Source organism: Silurus meridionalis, chromosome 3 (genome assembly GCF_014805685.1).
Source record: "Silurus meridionalis isolate SWU-2019-XX chromosome 3, ASM1480568v1, whole genome shotgun sequence".
In the NCBI taxonomy this organism is placed as follows: domain Eukaryota; kingdom Metazoa; phylum Chordata; class Actinopteri; order Siluriformes; family Siluridae; genus Silurus; species Silurus meridionalis.
Window position 1 is genome coordinate 23,135,724 of NC_060886.1, and position 20,716 is coordinate 23,156,439.

Below are 20,716 nucleotides of genomic sequence, written 5' to 3' on the forward strand. Positions count from 1 at the left end.
CAAGTCGTCTGCTGAGATCCATTTAATAAGCGCTTAGCGCTGTTTGAAAGAGTTCGAATCAGGTGAACGAGCTCCGAGAGCTGTTCGTGGTCTAATAGGGGAGGAGGAGAGCACACAATGTACCGTGTGAGGAATGAGCACTGTCCTCAGCGGCGCAGAGGGCTCCGTAATGGCGCGCTCTCGAGGGACCGCCGCTTTGCTAAACAAATACTTGGAAGCGCCGAGACGCAGACTTCTCGTGAGGACGCAGAGATGCGGCTGACGAAGAGTTCATCGGGTTCTGATTAAGGCTGATTGAAAGCAGACACGGCGCGATTTAATATTCGTGTACGGTTTTGTATTTGTGTATGCTTTCGCCTATTCAAAAAAAAATATCATTTTGCCAAAAGGAAAATCGCTGATTAGATGCAGAAAACATACTGCTGCATGCATCTCCAGCATCCAGCACATGTAGATTTTGTGTACCCCCCCACCCAAAATTATTTTTTTTTAAATATAAATTCTGGAGACACAAAGTGTAAAAACTATCAATATTTAAGAAACATCTCTTCTCAGACAAAACATCGCCTTATTGATTATACATTCGATTTGGTTGCCAGCACAATTTAAAACCGGACATAGATTATAGCAATCACCCGCTCGTTATGTTACTATAAAAATGGCAACGTGTACGAACCTGTGATTTTCTTGAGCTACGGTTAGAGGATCTTAACGAATACATTCTGACTGATCAGAATCGAGACTTCGGCACCGCTGCGGTATGACGGGAAGTTTTTTTCCTCAATGTTTATATGATAGTGGTTTGGTTTAATATTTCTATGAGTCAGAGTTAGTGAAGCACAAATACGAGTCTAGCTGTGCACAGGTTGGCAATAAAGCTCGGATGCATGAGGGTATTACCCGAAACAAGAGACTTGGCAAAGAGCGAAAAAATTTCAACCAGGATCGAAGATTGAATAAAAATATAACGTGGAAGGTTTATTATGACTCAGAGGAGGGGTGTGTGTGTGTGTGTGTGTGTGTGTTCGTGCCGAGGCTGATCTGTGAGGGGAATAAACATGGATAGACTCTGCGTTCGCTGATTCATCAGGCTGCTTCTAAGGGAGTGAACTCTGCCGATTGAACGAAGGAAACGGGGGATATGCCGTGTAGTTAAAGCAGGTACTGGATGGTTTCCTGTTCTGCATCTCTGACACATCAGAGCCATGTGGTACGGCTCCAGCGGGTCCGTCCCCCGCTGCGCCGTGTTTAGTGAACATTAAAGCCCAAACTGCAGCCTCGGGGCTGTGGGGACCGAGCGCTTTGGTGCCTCGGCCTGATTTCTTCCAGATTGCTGCAGTTTTTGCTTGATGCTAGTTGGTCTGCTCCGAATGGAAATCACCATGTCGACATAAATGTGAATGGTGCTCGTTATAACAGGCAGGTGGCTCATGCGGAGGACAACTGGGATGCAGGCTGCCCGAAATAATAACGGATTCCCACTGTGAGCCTGACAAAGGATCTCAGATATTACTATAGACCTGGGGTGTCAAACTCGTTATAGGTAACGGGCTACGTTACACTTAGTCCAATGTCAAGCAGGCTGGACTGCAAAACAGTACACAACTCTCTTCAAATGTCTTAATTTATATAGTCATATTAGAACATTTTAGCTTTCTAATGAACATTTACCTTTTATTACCACATTTTGTAAGTGCTCATCGCCTCGCATTAAATCCTTTGGTGAAATAATCTTAATTATTTTACGGCTCAGATGTTTCTAACTGTATATGGTATTTAAGGCAAGATTAGGACCTTGAGCTGTATGCTTGACTCTGATGCAACAGACATTTCACAAATAAATGCTTTTTTTTTTTCTTTTCTTTTTTAAAATAATTTGCTGTAATTTCATGCTAATCCAAAACCAGAGATAAACATTAATCCAGAAGTCAAGCACAATTCTCCCAAGTGACACTTTGTTCCATCCAACGTCTCGTTTTACTTCCTGTGGGAAAAGCTGGACTTGAATTGATCTCATACAGTTCGAACTTTGTCGTTTAAACGAGGGCAAAAAAAAAAAAAAAAAAAAGGACCCGGCCAATGGAAATATCAAATCTGTGACCCGCGTGTCAGCTCCAACACAAAGGCTGTGTTCTCTCGTTCTGAATAAGAGTGGCCTATGCACGGCTCCGCGTGCACGAACGAATGAATGGACGAAAACACAAGAGCACAACTCCTTTCCACCCTCATTCACCCCTCGTGCGTCATGAGAGAAAAGGGGGGACGACAACAAAAAGCCGAACCATGAATTAGAACAGAGAAGGACACAGATTCTCTGCTCTATCGCCAATCACAGAGGTGAAAGACTTGCATAAAACTGAAGGAGGGGAAAAATTTTTATGCTTTCTGATGAGAAACGAGGAGGATATGGAGCTTCTGTGACAGGAGACGGAGCGCTCTACCCAGCCCCAGGAATGCACCGCAGTGGCCAGAGCAAACTGAGGTTTATCTACAGCGGGAGAGCTGGAATCAACACTCAGACGTGCCTCGCCACAAAGTGAAGAACTGTGACCATACAAAGGAACGCTTGACTTGAGGGTTTAGATTCTTTCCCCTCAAAAAAAAAATAAAATTATATATATATATATATATATATATATATATATATATATATATATATATATATATATATATATATATATATGCACACACATATACACACACCTTCCTGAAAGCATGGCCCACACCTTATTAAATCATTTAGGTAATAAAAATAAACCAAGTTAAATAATACCCTAGAATAAACCGAATCTTGATCTAATAAGCGTATAGTTTATGATTACGTCATAGAAATTCGACACCTGCCTTATAAGATAAACGGAAAACCAGTTCACTAATTCTCATGCGCAACGGAAGTTCGTTAGAGTGGTCGAACCCGTTTGGATCGCTTTCATGGATTTTTGTGGAAAACGAAGCTCTGGACAATTGGTCCTTTTAGAGCCGTTCTGAAAACGCTCCAGGAAAAGTGCAAATAACGAGAATCGGTTTGAAAAGTTTCGTTTTGCAGGCAGCGTGATGGTGCAAGCTACGTAGCGGACTTCCTGATTCGCGGCTTCAGGAATCTGTACGATCCTGAGCTTAGTGGAATGGTCCCACGTGGGTTTTCTTATGGCTTTGCTCCTAACTCCCAGAAAACCATGGTGAATTGGCAGTCTTAGGTGTGAATGAGCGTGTGTATGCTGCTCTGTAATAAACTGCTGTCCAATTCAGTGTATGTGTGTGTGTGTGTGCGTGTGTGTGTGTATTCCTATCTCATCCTCAGTATTCCCCTGATACGCTCTGGATCCTACGCAATTCAAAATTCATGAACTAACATATTGCTCCATTGTGAAAAATAAAAGTACAGACAAATACAGACAAAAGTAGTGGGACGCTTTTTCCTTAAACTGTTACCACAAAATTGGAGGCGTATAATTGTATAAGATGCCTCTGAATGATTCAATTTTCCCTTCACTTCGACTAGGAGACCCAAACCAGTTCCGGCATGGCCGTGCCCCTGTGCACAAAGCAAACTCCATGAATGTATGCCTTACTGGAGGAGGTTATGAGAGCAAATGGGGAGGAAATCTTATGATCGGGTGTCGCGCGTTAAACGTACAAACATGTTCACATCTAAATGAATGCACATATGGACTTCAGTGTTCAGGTTCAGTGAAACTCTGCCCCGCAATATGCTGCGCTCTCTCTCTCGTCCGGTGATGGGCATATTGCAGCTGTAACATCCCCTTTCCTGCCTTGCTGTAATTTCTCTGGTGTCTCAGGGGGGCAGCGAGTGTGCAGGGAGGCCCGGCCTGGCTGCAGTACTCTGACAGGTCCATTTCCAGCATGATTAATGAGAGCAGTGGCCTAATCTCAGGCAGCCTAAGGTGGGTGTGCAAAGGGAAGGCCCTTAAGTGCAGCTCTCCTGCTGATGGGAGCAACTCAGGACCTCAGGCTCCTGCTGCACTCTCTCACAGGGCTTTGTGTAGAACACCGATCTGCCCACCGACTCGCTCGTAACAATGCTCAGCAGCTGGCAGACATCGCGCTGCAGTGCCTACCGTAGCTGCTTCCTCTGAGCGTAATGCAGAAGAACAGGGTAAAAGCCACAGTCATTGGTCACAGAAACATTCTATTGCACACCTTCTATTTCTTATTATTTATGAGCGGATAAAAACTGTTTAAAAGCTTGCTGAATGAACCTGGTCGGGAATCGTAATGTGCACCCACCGCCCGGAGATAGTTGTGCCCGGGTAGGAACAAATATGTGACTAGAAGCATCACTAGTCTAAAAGAAATAAGCTGATATGTGTTCACTTTATTAGCTAAGAAAGAAAAAAAAAGAAAAAAAAAATTTATAAACAATGAAAACTGCAGATCTGGCAACACCAGGCCCTTTCGAGGGAACGCTGCTGTTCACACTGCAATGTGCGTTTTCGACTACTTCCGCCTGTGGTTTGAGTGCTCGGGTCAGAGGATGCAGAAGGTGACCTGGTTCACACCTGTATTTACAGCTGTTTTTTGGGTGATCGCTGCTCTTTTACCAGAGCATGAGGTATCCGCTGTATATTACTGTATTACTGTATATCAATTATGCGAGTTGCGATGCGAGAGATCTATGTAGTCCAGTTGCTGCCGATAGGCAAGGCAAATAAAAGAGCCATCTCTCTAGTGTTCCCTTTTTCTTTCCTGTCATCAGTTGAAGGAAAAGATACTAATTCTGAAAGGTTGATAACAGGCTGAGCCGAGAGAGAGAGAGAGAGAGAGAGACAGAGAGCATTCCTATCAGGCCTGTGTGTTTGCTGCTGGCTTTTTGCCTCCTTGATTTAAACTTGTGATGAAAAGGGTCGCTCAGCCTTCTGGGATTGATGGCGGTGCCTGTCATCGTTGCTATTTGTGTGTTGCTACCAGACAGCTAGGATAAAGACATAAAGACTTTTCACAGGCCGAGTCCAGCGCCCGACCACAAGCCTCCTTACACACGCTTTGCATCATTACTTCATTTCGCTTGGATTTACGCGTACATGCTGCCCGAGACCGAACGCTTCATGCTGTGAAATTTCGACCAAAAAAAAAAAAGAAGTGAGAATATTCATCTACTAGCAGTAAACTTCACACTGACAGTTGAAGGTTATCAGTTGCGAGGATCAGTGTGTGGGAAGTGACACATAGATCAAGTTGTTTTTAAATGTCTGCTTCCAAATCCGAATGAGAACATGGAGAAATAAACATTAGTCAGCCAGGAGTGTATTAGAGGAGTCTATGTTGGTCATTAATCATGGAGCAGGAAGTTGTGTTACCTGTCTTGCGGAGTGGAAAGTCGTTTTTGGAATCGTACAGTCCCAGCACTGGGTGGTTGTAAGTGGACATCCCTGTCTGCGGAGGAGAACTTTGATCCAGTGAACTGTGCTGGGTTTTCCTAGAGACAAAACAAACATGCGTATTTAGGGTTATTTCAAATTCGCCACTGAACGTCTTTTTGTTTGTTTGTGTTTGTTCCCCCCCCGAATCCCGCCGAGCGTCGCAAATCCATTCCAAAATCCCATAACCTTTCTCAAAATAATATTATTTCATCCATAATACAGAAAACAAATCCAAATCCTGTAAATGTATCTAAGCTTCAAAATGCGTTTTGGTTATTTGGGGCTTATTATTTTGAATTTTTTTCCCACCGACGTGCTCGGTATAACGGTTGGAGTAGCGGCAGCTCGACATTTCACTTTTTCTGTAAAGTATATTGGATGAGCAGTTCGGAATAAGTGACCGTATCAAACGTAATGAGGGAGTACGACAAATAAACACTTCTCCGCTAAGGGTCTGAAACACCACTTGAAAGCGCGGTGTCCTGCACAATGCAGCACAAACAGCAAAGCTGAAATAGTAAAGTGGGGACATTAATGGCATCCGCACCTGAAAACAAATACTACTAATAAATAAATAAAGAAATAAATAATTAATTTAAAAAAAATCACAATGCTAATAAAAAAGAAATCATATATATAAAAATGTAAAAAATAAATAAATAAATAAATACAAGAAAATCACAAAGCACATTGCTGATAAAAAACAGATATATATAAAAATAAATTAATAAATAAAAATCACAATGCTTATCAAAAAATATATATACTTTATATAAAACATTTTTTATAAGCATTGTGATTTTTTTTTATTCATTTATTTTTATATATCTATTTTTATATCTTTTTTTGTTATTTCAGTCCACTAGAAAAACAAAACAAACAAAACAAAACAAAACAAAACAAACAAAAAAAATTATATATATAGAGTTATTTCAGAATAACACATCCCCACTCAACAAAACGTTAGGAAGCAGCGGTATATTCTGAATACGGTCATGTGACCACGGTGCACTACGGAGATGTACTGATTAGCAAAAACTATTCTTTTAATTTTTTTAAAATGTACACTGTTTTCACACCGAAACTGCAACAAAAACCTCGGCTACAACGTTCACAAAACGGCTGTTTTCAGTGCCAAAGCAGGCAATCTGGCACACACCCAACCCAACCTACTCACACTGCCTGCTTTCCCATCACATGAAGAAAAAAAAGAAAGAAATAAAGCTGTGTTTTAGCGGTGTGAGTGATGAGCTTCTGGAACCTGCTGCATTTAAGAAGAAAAAAAGAAAAAAAAAAAAGACCCGTTTTGAATTTTTTTTTTAAACAAGTGAGAATGAAGCGGTTTGGGTCAATAAGACAGTGGGCTTTTTTTTTTTTTTTTTCGCAGTGGGCTCTCTTTGTAAAGCCGTCGCTGTTGATCTAGCTGCACAGGTGAGACAGCAAACGATGTTTTATTTATTACGATGAAAGCCGATCCGAGAACGTGACGTGAAGAACGTGTGAAATTGCACTACGGCGCCACCATGGCCTTGAGTGGAGTGGCGTAAAAAGGGCAACTCCATCTTGTTCAGACTGTGTGTAGGGAATTTATCTTCCCTTTCCCAGATGCATGTTCATAAAAAAAAAAAATAATAATAATAATAAATAAATAAATAAATAAATAAATAAAATATAAAAATAAAAGAGCGCGCTCGCGCACGCACACACACACACACACAGACACACACACACTTTATCTGAACCGGAGAGATAACGAATGTGAATTGGGATGCTTTTTTTTTTCAGTAATAAAAAAATTCAGCAATACTTTCTCTCCCCCTTTTCATATAATCTCTGAGGTTCGACTGATTAAAAAAAAAAAAAGAAGTCAGTAAGTAGACAGAAACTTCAGTCAGGTCTCTGTTTACCTACATCCCGGGTCTTATTCCTGTAAATCACGCTGGTTTTCTGGCTCTCGCTCCCTTCGAAAATATTCCCATTTTACTAGGCTTACAGTACGTGTGATTTCTGAGTCGAGGTGTGGAAATGTCTTGACTAACTTTATTTTTTTCTCGTTTTTCTTTCCCTCCACTTACCAGTATGAGTAGCGTGGGTCATTAGGCATGCAGTGGTTGAGGCTCCTCTGGGCCAGGGCTTTCTTCTTATTCAGCACGAACTCCTGAAGACGCATCTTTACCTCTGTGCTCGCCACCGCACCTGCCAATCACAAAGCAGTGCTCAGAAACGTACATAGGAACTTGGATTTCGGACCCACCACCAGCATCAAGACCCTTGTGCTGGGATGGTATATAGTATAGATCGCTTTTGGAATAGGAAGATACAGGAGTTGGTCTCAGGATATTTTCACAGCCACTGTTTAAAACCTAATTATTTGTATTTATTTATTTGTATTGTATTATAAGTGCAAGCAAATGTGCATAGTGACACATGAAACAACAACATTTCCAGCCCTGGTGCATCTTTACTGTGAATGCGTCTGCATATACGCCCGTCTTCAAAGTGCTTATAGTCTGTAGTCCGTGCTAAATATCTCACATAACTTCCATAACTGGCTGACGTTCTAACCAACGGCGACTGCCAGGGAATTCAGCAGCCTGAAATAACGCTCAGGGTAAAAAAACACGCCGATCTCAGTTTCCGCAGTATAACGACTTCACCTGGATTTCGTGCGTGCCCTGACACTGTTTGACTTCCGCCAGTAATAATAACCGAACGGCTTCGGATTTGGTGCAGTGCCGGAGCCATTGTGTTTGCATGTAGCACTCGTGGAAAACTCTATACTTCGTTTCATACTAAAACCCTGTGCCGCTCGCCTGGTGATATTAATGATGAAGTCTGGCCCCGTAATAAACCTGCTGGTGGGAGGGGATGGAACACAACGCCATTAGAACCTCCGTTACTCGCTGAAATACTCGCTGTGCTGACTGGCGACACATTTTCAATTCGAACACGATTGAAGGTTGACTGCTCTACGATATGAATGAAATCAGCTTCTACAGTGCTACTACCTCTTTCCTGTGTCAGAAAAACCATTCGCCTTCGACTGTTACAAAGACCTTTACAGCAAACCCTTATCGACGGCTAAACTGAAGATAGATAAATAAATAAATTAATATATAAATAAATAAATAAATAAATAATAAACTATAAACAAGAAATGAGTGCCGAATGAGGGCTATTTCAGACACAATATGGCTCCTCTAGTGGAAATAGATCCAGGAGAAACCGCACTCGTTTTTATAGTGCATCAGCTCGCTCGTATTGATTTATACTTTCCCATTAAAGGTGCTTCCGGTAAAATTGGCTTCAGTTCTTGTCAAACAAGCTTTCATATTTTAATCAAAAGTTAGATTCATGAAAAATGCATCGTTTCAGAGGGCTGTTGATGATGCCACGATCACACGAGTAACTGCTACAGTAGGACTGTTCCTGTTTTATATATATATATATATATATATAATAACCCAGAGTAATATTATATTCTCTCCCTCCATTATCTCCATCGTTTGGTCTTCTCTCACCTCGTCCACTAAAGAAACGTAATACTTGTTAATAATTAAATCTTGTCGCGTGGCAATTTGTATCGTGATTCTTAAAGGAACAATAAATATTACAGTCGCATGTCTACAGACTTTGGCTGTTAATCTAGAAGCAACACCATATTAGAAAAACTGCATTAATATTAAAGCTTTCAGCAGGATCTACTATTAGAACTGTTTTTTTTTTCCAAGAGATGAATCCACATTCTCAGATCCGGGATTTCACCCGAGTTGTGGAATAACATTTTGTTTCTTTTTATTGCACATGGCTTTGTTCTGTTCAGACGTTCTGATGTGCTGTGATTTGTCATGGCCACCACTCAAAGACCTTTAGGGGTCAGTGAACACCAACATATACAGAACGTTGCAGACCAGAGATGAGCGAAGGCAGCTTTTTCCATTTCGTTTTTATTTGTCTGAACAGTGTCAGAACACAGCTGCACGGTCAATTCCCTGAGATGAGGAACGCTTGAGAGGAACCAGACTCAAAAGTCGTCTTCTGGGTATAACCCTGGATATCGGTTTTAAGTCGCATGCGTATCTTCTATACGGTTTCTTTCCGTTTTACAAAATACAAATAAGCCGTAATGATCAAAAGATTACTGACGGCACCAGCGCCTCCCTCTGCAGCGGATTTTGGGGACGGTGTCTTCTCTTTAATGTTTCTCCAAAACAGAGCGAATGCATAGAACAATCCCGTAGAGATGGTGTTTATTTCTCTCTCTCTCTCTAAAGCGAGCATGTTTTCTCAGAGCTCTCGCTACAATTTCCACCTTTCCCATCAGCCGTAAACAAGCCTTCAGAGACCTCTGGCAGCTTCACACACCCACAGACTTCCGGCACCAGGCAACACACACACTCGCGGCCAGCAACAGGTGAGCGAAATCTCAGGTGGCGGATAAGAAAGCGAGTGATCAGCAGTAGGAGTAGTGAGGAGGAGTGTGCTTTCTTATCTCGGGGTCTCACTGGGACCTGCGGGCTAACACCGGCTAACACTTTCGCTGACATGCAGCTCAGAGGATTCCCGGGTTCGCGCTGCGGCCGTGACGAGGACGGGTGCTGAAGCGAGAAAATAGAAACCGGAACACAAACAGGAGGGCGGCTGCGATCTCGTTTATCGGCGAAAACAAAGACGCGAACACACTCGGCTCTCTGACTATACGTTACATTGAGAGCCGATACTGCGGTAGGAGCCTTGCGAATAGGGCTAGCTCTTGAAAAGCGTCATATACGAGGTGGTATCAAAAGGTTTCGACCACTTAAGTGGACTTCCCATGTATCAGTACTTTACTTCAACTTTTTACTTTCAATCATGCCAATTTTTTACACAAATATCTGTATTTTTTTTTCTACTTCGAAACAGTTACTTCAGTTTTAATCTATTCGGTGACGTGATCGATATTTTTTCTTCTCACTGCGTTTTCAGCCCATCGACCTCCTTCCTGTCATTGCGCGGCTTTTCCAATCTACCGCTGGTGGAGCATTTCCTGGCTCTCACACACCACAGATGTAGACTAGTTTACGAAGCAAAAATTGAGCAGGGCAGAAGGCAGTAAGAAGTCTGGGGTTAACGTGGATGAGACAGAGGGAGTCAGTGATGTAAACATGACTGAGAACAGAGACATTCCTGATCATCATCATCATCTTTTCTCTGCTTGTGTTCTATATGGTGGATGTTCAGCCTGGATACATACAACAAAACTTTAAATTCTTTTGGATTAATATATTAATATGATGTGAGGTCGAGTTTCCAGCGTGGCACTGAAACAGGTAGAAGTCAGGGCTACTTTTTACTTTAGTTCATGGCAGAGCCCAAACTTCTTGACTTTAACTCGAGTAAAAAAGTGTCGTCAGAACTTTAACTTTTACCCGCGTCTTTTAATACATAAGTATCTGTACTTCTGCTTGATGTGTGAAAGTTTTGTTGAAACATACCAAGCACTGGACTGGAAGACTCAAAGAAACCTTGTGTATGATGCATTTTAAACCCTGACACTATTTTACTGGAAACGACAGAAAATTTCTCTCACTTTTCTTGAGCATGTGTCGTTTGTAAAGAGTGGTTATGTGAGTTACCAGCCATTTACCAGTATGACCCTATATAACCTTTTCACCTCTGACTTTCCTCATCGATATACTTCATTTTGGATCGCACTGCATATTATAAGCTTGTTCTCAGGATATCCGACATCAGAATCCAGTCTGGCGTGGTTTTGTGCGCTGTGCTTGAATAAACAGGGTGATCCTAATCAAGTTACATTATAATTACAGTTATAATGCAGCTTTGCACAAATATAATGAGTCGTAGCAGTGAAAGACACAAAAATCTGATTAAACAAAACTCTGTGTGTGTGTGTGTGTGTGTGTGTGTGTGTGTGTGTGTGTGTGTGTGTGTGTGTACACTTACTCTCCTGGCCACGCTCCTTGTTTTTGAGCAGCTGCAGTTTCTGCTCGCGCTGCTGTTTCTCCAGCTCCTGCTCGCGACGATGCTGCTCCAGCTTCCTCTGGTGCTCCAGCAGCTCCTGCTGATGCTTCATCGCCAGCAGCTCCTGCTGATGCTGAGACAGACGACACACGCTGTCAGTAACACTAAGCACATCGCAATACGACTAACACGGCCTCGTGAGGCCTGAACGCCGGCGTTCGGGGAGAAGTCGCGACGTGGCGGAATGGCGCACCTGCTTTGTCGACATGCAGCTATACGTATGAGCTCGTGACGTTGCCTTTTACGGGCAGACCTGAGCTCAGCGCTCGGCTCGCCGTCCTCCTGAGACGTGGTTTAGAGCTATAAATAGCTTCAGAGGTGCGCTGAAGGAGAGAGGGCCTCTGGACAAGCACGGACTTGTGAGGGATGCTTGGTAACGTTCGACACAACATAATCTCTCTCTCTCTCTCTCTCTCTCTCAGTTTAAGTCACAGAGGATGCCTGGTCTTCACATCTCTCTCACATATTTATTCAATCCCATAGTGGGATAACTCTGGGATCTACTGCGCTTCCTTTTACTCGTCGCTGTGCAGAATCGAATGGATTTGACAAACTCACCTGAAACTTGTCCTACTACATCTGACTAACCGGGATTCCTGTTCTGCGCGAGTGGACTAATTAATGAAAGAAAAACATAACCATGATGCCACTGCTCATATCGAGGCATTAGAAGGAGCAAAGGCTCGGAAACTAGTAGCAGAGATCGTTGAAGTCTCTGGGGAGCGTACGCTCGCAAATAGATCATAGGAAATCTGGAACCCATGTTTACGCTGGTACACTGACGTTTTAACCAGTTCAAGAGAACGACCCAAATCTGTAGAACACAGTGTACTGGTGCCTTGAATCCCTGATTTTGGGAACATCCTCCCAGAAGAGTTGGGGGTCATTATAGCAGCAAAAAAAAGGGGGCGTTCAGATTTTATTACTCTTTTCGCTGAATGAGTCCAAATATTTGGTTTAGTTTTCAATTCTACAATTTTAAAGGGATCTGATCATACAAAAGCTGAATCGCAGAATTTCCCTCGAACCGTGTTTTCAGATCCTGTGAACAGCTCTCGGGTCGTCTCAAAAAGTCCGGCTCTACTCTTCTACATTTCTTCTCTTTAGAACTCTGCCAGATGTCACACGCTGCCTTTTTCAGGTCGCTGGTAGAGACTGAGATTCTCGTAACAGATCTTTGACTTCGTTCTTATGGAGCTTTTCAGGTCGGTTTTTTTTCCCGGTCTGACTTTTTTGTTGGATTAATTTAGTACTGAATGCCACATTTAAAACATGGTGTTCTTTTTTCCGACTTTCAAACCGAATGCTCCGATACGCCGAACATCACAAATGAGTAATATTACATATGATTGGCTTTAGACTGATCCTGTGCTGTTTGGTGCAAATGGACATGTTAGTCACTTGTAAATGGAGGGTTATGAATGCACTAAGTACTACATACACTATATAGCAGGAGTGTGACAGCACACAAAATACATCCCTCGGTTTATACGTCACGGGTCTGTTCGATTTCAGTACTATTTGGGGGAAGAAATGCAAAACTGTTTATTATTATTATTATTATTATTATTATTATTATTATTATTATTAATGCTGTTTATTGTTAATAACATTTTTGATCATTTATATATATACACATACATACACAAAATTATATAATTTTACGATCAAAATGTTCTGCTTATTTCAGCATACTTTAGCAAATATTTATTCCTTCCATCCTTCATTCACTCCCTCGATACGTGGAATTGTCAGGATTTTCTCCTTTTAAGATACATTCTTGAAGATGGACATGAAACATAAAACTCTATAATAATAATAATAATAATAATAATAATAATAATAATAATAATAATAAATTCCCAGCCATAGGTGGTTCTTCCCCAAACTGTTAGCGCAAAGCTGCACACAGTCGCATAGGATGTCTTTGGAAGCAGTAGCATGAAATGTTCCCTTCACTTGATCTAGGAGACCCCAAACCCGTTCCAGCATGACAAAGCCCCATGTACACAAATCCTGCTCCGTGAAGATCTGCTTTGCATGGGTTTAAGTGGAAGATCTCCTGCTATAAAGTTCTGACCTCAACCCTGTTGAACATGATGAATCTGAACACTGAGTGAAGCCCAGGCCTCCTCACCCGACACCAGTACCTGACTTCACTAACACCCTTATATCTGAATGAGCACAAATCTCCTGAATCGAGTGGAACTCCCAGAAGAGCAAAATTGGGACTGAATGTGGAATGCAATGCTCGACAGCAGTTCAGATGTGTGTGCGAAGCTCAGCAGCTCCGTGCAGTGAGACGAGGCTGATAAACTTTCCTCTCGTACTCATCGACACGGCGTCACCACAAAAAGTGCAGCCACTCCATCACTCACCACCCCTTCATCCTTTCTCTGTCCACTGCTGGGGTTATTTATAGTCCAGCTATAACTACAACTGGGCTGATCGTCAGTGTGGCGACGCAGCAAAGCCGATGATGTGCTGAGCTGGAGTTTCCCAAGGACAGGGTTACCACAGCAGCAGACCTCCTCTCTTCTCTCCCTTCACCACACTGCACTCCTCGACACACTTCCCTTTCCACACAACACTGCCATTAGGCCCAAATCCCTCTCTCACACACACACACCTTTCCCACAGCACACTGGCCTTCTGCTGAGCACATTCCAGTCTGTAATCAAGAGCTTTATACTGAGGCCTCACACAGCAAATCACTGACAGCAGCACAGATTCAGGAAACCACAGTCTCACTCTCTTTAGTCTCTCTCTCTCTCTCTCTCTCTCACACAAACACACACCTCTCACTGCAGTCATACTTGCAATAAAATATTTATAAAAGCCTCTAAACCTACACACACACCTCATCTCATCTAATAGCTATACAGAAATCCCCAAACACGTTTGCAAACACATGTAGATGCATAGACACGCATACACACATGCACACACACGCACACACACACACCCCAGAAGCAGCAGCAGATCTCGTGCACTATGGTTATTAAAAACAAACACATGACAGCCGCACACATCTATTGCTGCAGAAATACACACACAAGAACACAGACTATACACAAACCCAAACCTCACACATACAAACACACACACACACACTGCATCCATACACACACGTTTCCTAGAAAGAGCCTATTCTGCAAGTTCCTCAATTTTATGTGGTTTTCTTAAAATCTTTGAATTAAAAAAAAAAACAGAGTACACTGGAGTACAAATACAACTCGGATGAATTTGCGGTTCCTCGGGTCTCACGTTCTCACCTTGATGTGCTCCTGTAGCTGGACTTCGTGCTGGCGTGAGAGCTGCTCGTGCTGCCGCTGGAACTCGGCGATGAGCAGCTGCCTCTGGATCTGCTGCTTCTGTTTGAGCGCCAGGAGCTCCTGCTGCAGCTGCTGCTCCCCGGACACGGGCAGGTGCTGCTGATCCACACGCAGATCCATCGGGATGGCAGCAGGGGGAACGGGAACGGGCAACACCGCACTCACATCAACTGCACACACACAATATAGCGTAATGAATACCTTTCCAGAGGGGAAAAACAATACATATATTGATCCGGTGGGCGTGGCCTGATATTTTAATAACCATGCCTGATGGAGAGTGCTCCTACGGCTTCCAGAAGAAACAGCAAGAGAAGAAACATACTTTGCATAAGTATTCAAACCCCGCCCCCTTTTCATTTTTCCATATACTACAGTGCAACAAACTGGAGCTGAAATGAATTTCACATGCATGACATGATTACGTAAACAAACAACAACTATCTGCTTTTTTATTTATTATTATTTATTTTTTTATTACTTTTGTATTATGCTAAAAAAAATCTGATGTACTCTGTCTGAAACATTCAACCAGTTCCTGAGAAAATAAGCGAAGGTTCTTTACAAATATACAGAGACATTATAGACCCCTTTCCAGCGCTGTGAAACAGAAGTTAGGTAGGCGAAGGTTTGCAAATTTATTTAACGTAAATGCGATTTACATGAAAAAGGAAAGGATTCTGCTTAAGTAAATGCATTATTCATGTTATGTACGGCGTACTGAAGCCCACAGGACCAACCCTGACCTGAATTAAAAAGCAATCACAGATTTACATCCCCTGGGGGCCGAACTAAAAGCGTAATTCATCAAACAGAATTCAATCGGCAATCATGCACCGATACGTCGGTGCTTTTGAACGCTCGTTATCAAAGAAGTGCAGGGAAACATTCGAAGGCGTCGATAAAACGCGCGGAAATGACACACACTTGTACCGACACCTTCATTATGTGGACGAAAGTATCGGGACACCTGTTTTTTTTCCAGTCATGTGTGGTTCTTCCCCGAAATGTTACCACAAAGGTAAAGGCGCACGGATGCAAACGATGTCTTTCGATGTTGTAGAACTCAACCAGGAGATCCAAACCATGTTCCAGCATCTAAAAAGCCAGCTCCATAAACATATGGTTTACATGGGCTGGAGTGGAAGATCTTGAATGCCCTGCTTTAAAGCCTGGACCTCAACCCGACTTAACACCTTTGGGATGAAAGTGAACGCTGACTGCACTCCAGGACTTTAATAAATCCCTTGTAGCTGAATGAGCACAAATCTTCACACCCACAACGGGGACTAAATGGGAACTGGGATGTTCAAAAATCAACCAGGTGTCCACAATCTTTTGGAGTATTTGTAAGGTTGGCAACGGTTGGGCCCCTGAGAAAGGCCCTGAGCTCTCAACTGCTCAGTTCTATAAATAATTGTAAGTCACTCTGGATAAAGGCATCTGCCAAAAGGACTAAAGTGCTGCTGCATCCCTCTCTTTAGATACAGAGATGAAATTCCCCTGGCACCACTAATAGCAGTGAAATGGCATTGAAAACAGATCTGAATAATTTGGGCACCCAGGCCTCTGCGTCACTCAGCACTACAGCCACTTAAAAAAAAACCCAAAAAAATGACCAGAGACCCCGAAGCCATGGCAGGATCAGGGTCACAGCCCTCTTTTTGCTGATTTTGGGAACAGCGAAAGGAGAAAATGATCCATTCATTCCCTATGACTTAATAAAACCGTGTTCGTGACGCAAAAGCGGCCTCACAAAGGGTTCATTGAGTCACGGGGCCTGGAAGAAGTCGACCGCACTCTGGCTGCACAGGAAGCCGAAAATGAACGACTTCCCTCGGATACGCTTTGAATAAGTGCTGTTATGTTTTTGCTCTTATACAGACGTGAAATGGGCAGAATGCTTTGCTTGCAGCTCGAGCTCGAACTCCGACAAAGCCGAGCAAGCAAACCAAAACAAACAACTATTAACACTAATTAAGGTGCCAGTTAGCGCCCCATGGCACAAACGGCCTGACAGAAACCTCTAATTAAATAACTTAATGCGAATATCTGAGTAATCTGAGTTTCGAAACAATGCGTGGTCGGGGGGGTGAAAATCTGCCAGGTAATATTCACTGTCAAAAAACATTTTATCTCTGCGCATGGCAATGATATTTTGCTCGGGGTTGCAGCACCTATGAATCATTCAAAGACACACCTCAAAGCCGTATGATGATGTATTTCCTATGTGAACCAGGAAGTCATGAACAGAGCATGTCGAAGCCTGTTGATGGATTTTCCCAACAGCTTTCTGTACAGGCCACACCTCCCACTCTCTCCAAAACACACTGCACTGCATGTTACATATACGTTCAAAAAGTTTTTTTCCCCCTCCATTGTGATTAGATCATAATTTTACAGTATACCTAAGAATATATTTATATATATATATATATATATATATATATATATATATATATATATATATATATATATATATATACATACATACATACATACATACACACACACACGTCTGGAAACATATCGGATTTTGCACTCAACCGATAAGCGTTAATCAAATTCTATATTATATAGAACTGATTCTAAATGACTGTCTGCTGAAACTGATTTCATACTGGCATTTTTAACTTGACATCAGTTTTCAGTCTGTTTGCAATTCCAAAGATACAATGAATATCTGTATATCTAAAAAAAATGTTATTAACATCATTTATCCCAATATCATCCTCCCAGTCATAATCACCCTGCCAAAGTCTACAGCACCAACAACACTACACAGAAAAAAACTTTTAAAATGTAAATAAAAAGCAATCCATCTCTCCCTGTACCTTCAGAATGAAGAATGTTGAGATAATATGAATAATGTTCCAGTTCCAGAACGTCTGCAGCTCTACACTGCTTAGTGATGCAACATGGTGCAGAAAAGAAAAAGCATCACACAAAGCAGCAAAGTTCAGCAAAAAGAGATTTGCTGACATAAGCAACACTGTATCTAACGTGTATATATAAAAAAACAAACACATGCTACACACTGATAAAGATTGATTATTGACCAGGGCGGTGCAGGTATCAGTCATGGTATGTACCTTAGCGGAATGATGCATCATGGGAGCAGAAGAGGGAAAGCGCCTGACGGTGTGGGTCAGTGATCCATCACAGTTAAGGCGAGCTGGTAGGTTCCTCAGTACAGACCACGATCATGTAAATCTGGTTTCTCTTTGTCCTCTGTCGCATTTTGCTCAGCGTACAGCTCTCGGTGCTGCTCGCTGCTATGAGACTTCCTGTGCTCTTCCCCGTGGCTGACTCTGGAACTGCCCCGACCCCACCCCCATTGCACAGTTCCATGACCCAGTGACCCCCAGGCAGGCTCAGAGAGTCAGCAGAGCTGTGTGACTGTGACGTTAGCAAAGCCCTGTTTCTTCTAAAGTCATGCTCGAGATAACAGAAACATGTCTGTTCTACAGCACAAACAATGGCCTTGTCATGACACACACACACACACACAAAGTGAACAGCAAGTCCAGACTGCAGGCTCTACGTGTCTGCAGTATCATTATGCTGAAAAGTCTTTACAAGCCTACACACACACACACACACACACACACACACACACACACACACACACACACAATCTACTCCTACAGGAAGTGAGAGAAAGAGAGCACACACACGTGACTACAAGTTTAACCCTACCAAAGAGATGGAGCTAAAAATAACCTTCGGTGAAGCTTTTTACTCATAAACATTGACTAGCTTTTATGTTTCCCCAAAGACCTCGCTGCATCCACACACACACACACACACACACACACACACACACACACACACACACACATCGATACCAACAGTTCTTAGAACTACACCAGCATTAATGCATCTTACGCTCACATTTCATGCACAGTGCAGCACTGTACCAAAAAGTAAAAAAAAAAAAATAAAAATTTAAAATTAAATACTGTATATATCTGTCTGTTTATGCATTATCTGTGAGTAAACCCCTCACATTTCAGCAACTATTTTATTAGATCTTCTCAAGGGACAATACGATAGATATTTGGGTATATTTTAGTCACTGTGCAGTTTGTACAGCAGTACAGATTTACTGTCCTCTAAAAATAACTCAACATACAGCCATTATTGTCTAAATAACAGACGTGAGTACAACCTAAGTGAATATCAAAAATGTGTCCAAAGTGTCAATATTTAGTGTGGGCACCATTGTTATGTAGCGCTGCATTAATCCTCCTGGGTGAGGAATTCACCAGAGCTGCACAGGTTGTTGCTGGGATCCTCTTCCACTCCTCTATAATGACATCACGGAGCTGCTGGATGTTCGACACAAGCCGCTTCTCCACCTTCCGCTTGAAGATGCCCCACAGGTGCTCAATAGGGTTCAGGTCTGGAGACATACTTGGCCACTCCATCATCTTTAGCTTCCTCAGCAAGGCAGTTGTCATCTTGCCGGTGTGTCTGGGGTCAGTTTCATGTTGGAAAACTGCCGTTCCAACCAGTTTCTGAAGTAAAGGCATCATGTTCTGCTTCATAATGAACCGCTGCTCTCCAGTACCAGCAGCACTCATGCAGCCCCAGACCATAATGCTGCCACCACCATGCTTTACTGGAGGCAAGAGACGATTTTTTTGTGCTCCTCACCAGGGCGTCGCCAAACAAGTTTATCTTAGTCTCATAAGACCACAGGACATGGTTCCAGTAATCATGCTTTGGACAGGTCGTCTTCAGCAAACTGTTTGCGGGCTTTCTTCTTCCAGCTTCAGAAGAGGCTTTTGAAGCCTCGGTGAGCATTGACAGATGGACCTTCTGCAAACTCTAAAGCAATGCTGCAGCACTCATGAGTCTGTTTTCTGAAGCCAGTTTCTGCAGCTGATGCACAGCACGAGGACTCAACTTCTTTAATGGACCCTTGTGAGGTCTGTTCCGAGTGGAACCCGTCTCAAAAAACCTCTGTATGACCCTGGCCACTGTTCTGTACCTCAGTTTCAGGGTGTTCCTGATCTTCTAAAAGCCTTGGCATCTTTGTGGAGAGCAACAATTAAAATTCTCAAATCCTCAGGGAGTTCTTTACCATGTTGAACATCCAGTGGTCAGTATGAGAGAAATGTACTCAAAGTACCAAATTTTAACTGCTCTAATACAAGAAACACACATTTATATGGTCCTAAAAAGCAGACAAAAACATGAACATGATGAACAGGACATGTGGTTTTGCATGGGTTTTACGACATAAACGACATGTTATCAATTAGGGTGTACTCACTTTTGTTGCCAGTTATTTAGACAATAAAGGCTGTATGTTGAGGTATTTTTAGAGGACAGTAAATCTGCACTGCTATACAAGATGCACATTGACTAAAATATATCCTAGTTTCATTTCTATAGTTTGTGAGATACTGTAGATAGAGTTCTAGATAAACAGACAGGAGCTAATAACCAATCAGAGGACTTATTCAGAGTAAACCTTCCCTTACTACTTAGACACGCCAATCACTGTGCATTATATACACACCCTGATCATCTAGACTATTAAAAGCACCTGCCTAATATCATGCAGGTCCCCCTTGTACCACCGACAGCTCTGATCTATAAAGGCCTGGACTCCACAAGACCTCAGTAAAGGTGTGCTGTGGAAACTGTCAGCAATAAATCCTTTGCTTCCCAGAAGCTCCCATTCACAGACCAGACTTGTTTGTCCGGCACATCCCACAGCCACTCGATTGGATTGAGATCTGGAGTCAAACAACTCTGGTTCCTCGAACCCATTTTGAACTGTTTGTGCAGTGGGGCAGGACGCATTATTTTGCTGAAAGAAGCTACTGCAATTAGGGAATGCTGTTGCTATGAAGGAGTGTAACAATATCTAAGCATGTCTGATCCAATCTGCTGTTTGGCACTGAGCAACAATGCACTGCTGTTACACAGGAGACAAATCGACAATGGGCAAAGAGATGAAGT

General features: G+C 42.5%; 1 protein-coding gene across 5 annotated transcripts in view; it reads right to left on the minus strand.

Moving 5' to 3' along the window:
• Positions 1–20,716, minus strand: part of hdac4 (histone deacetylase 4) — a 165,824-nt gene that overhangs the window by 51,801 nt on the left and 93,307 nt on the right. For all 5 annotated transcript variants that reach the window (XM_046839337.1, XM_046839320.1, XM_046839328.1 and 2 more), the window contains 4 exons: positions 14,681–14,910; positions 11,328–11,478; positions 7,457–7,577; positions 5,319–5,437 (listed from right to left, as the gene is read on the minus strand). In XM_046839337.1, coding sequence (XP_046695293.1) covers positions 5,319–5,437; positions 7,457–7,577; positions 11,328–11,478; positions 14,681–14,910 — 621 coding nt within the window. The remainder of the gene's footprint in view (positions 1–5,318; positions 5,438–7,456; positions 7,578–11,327; positions 11,479–14,680; positions 14,911–20,716) is intronic.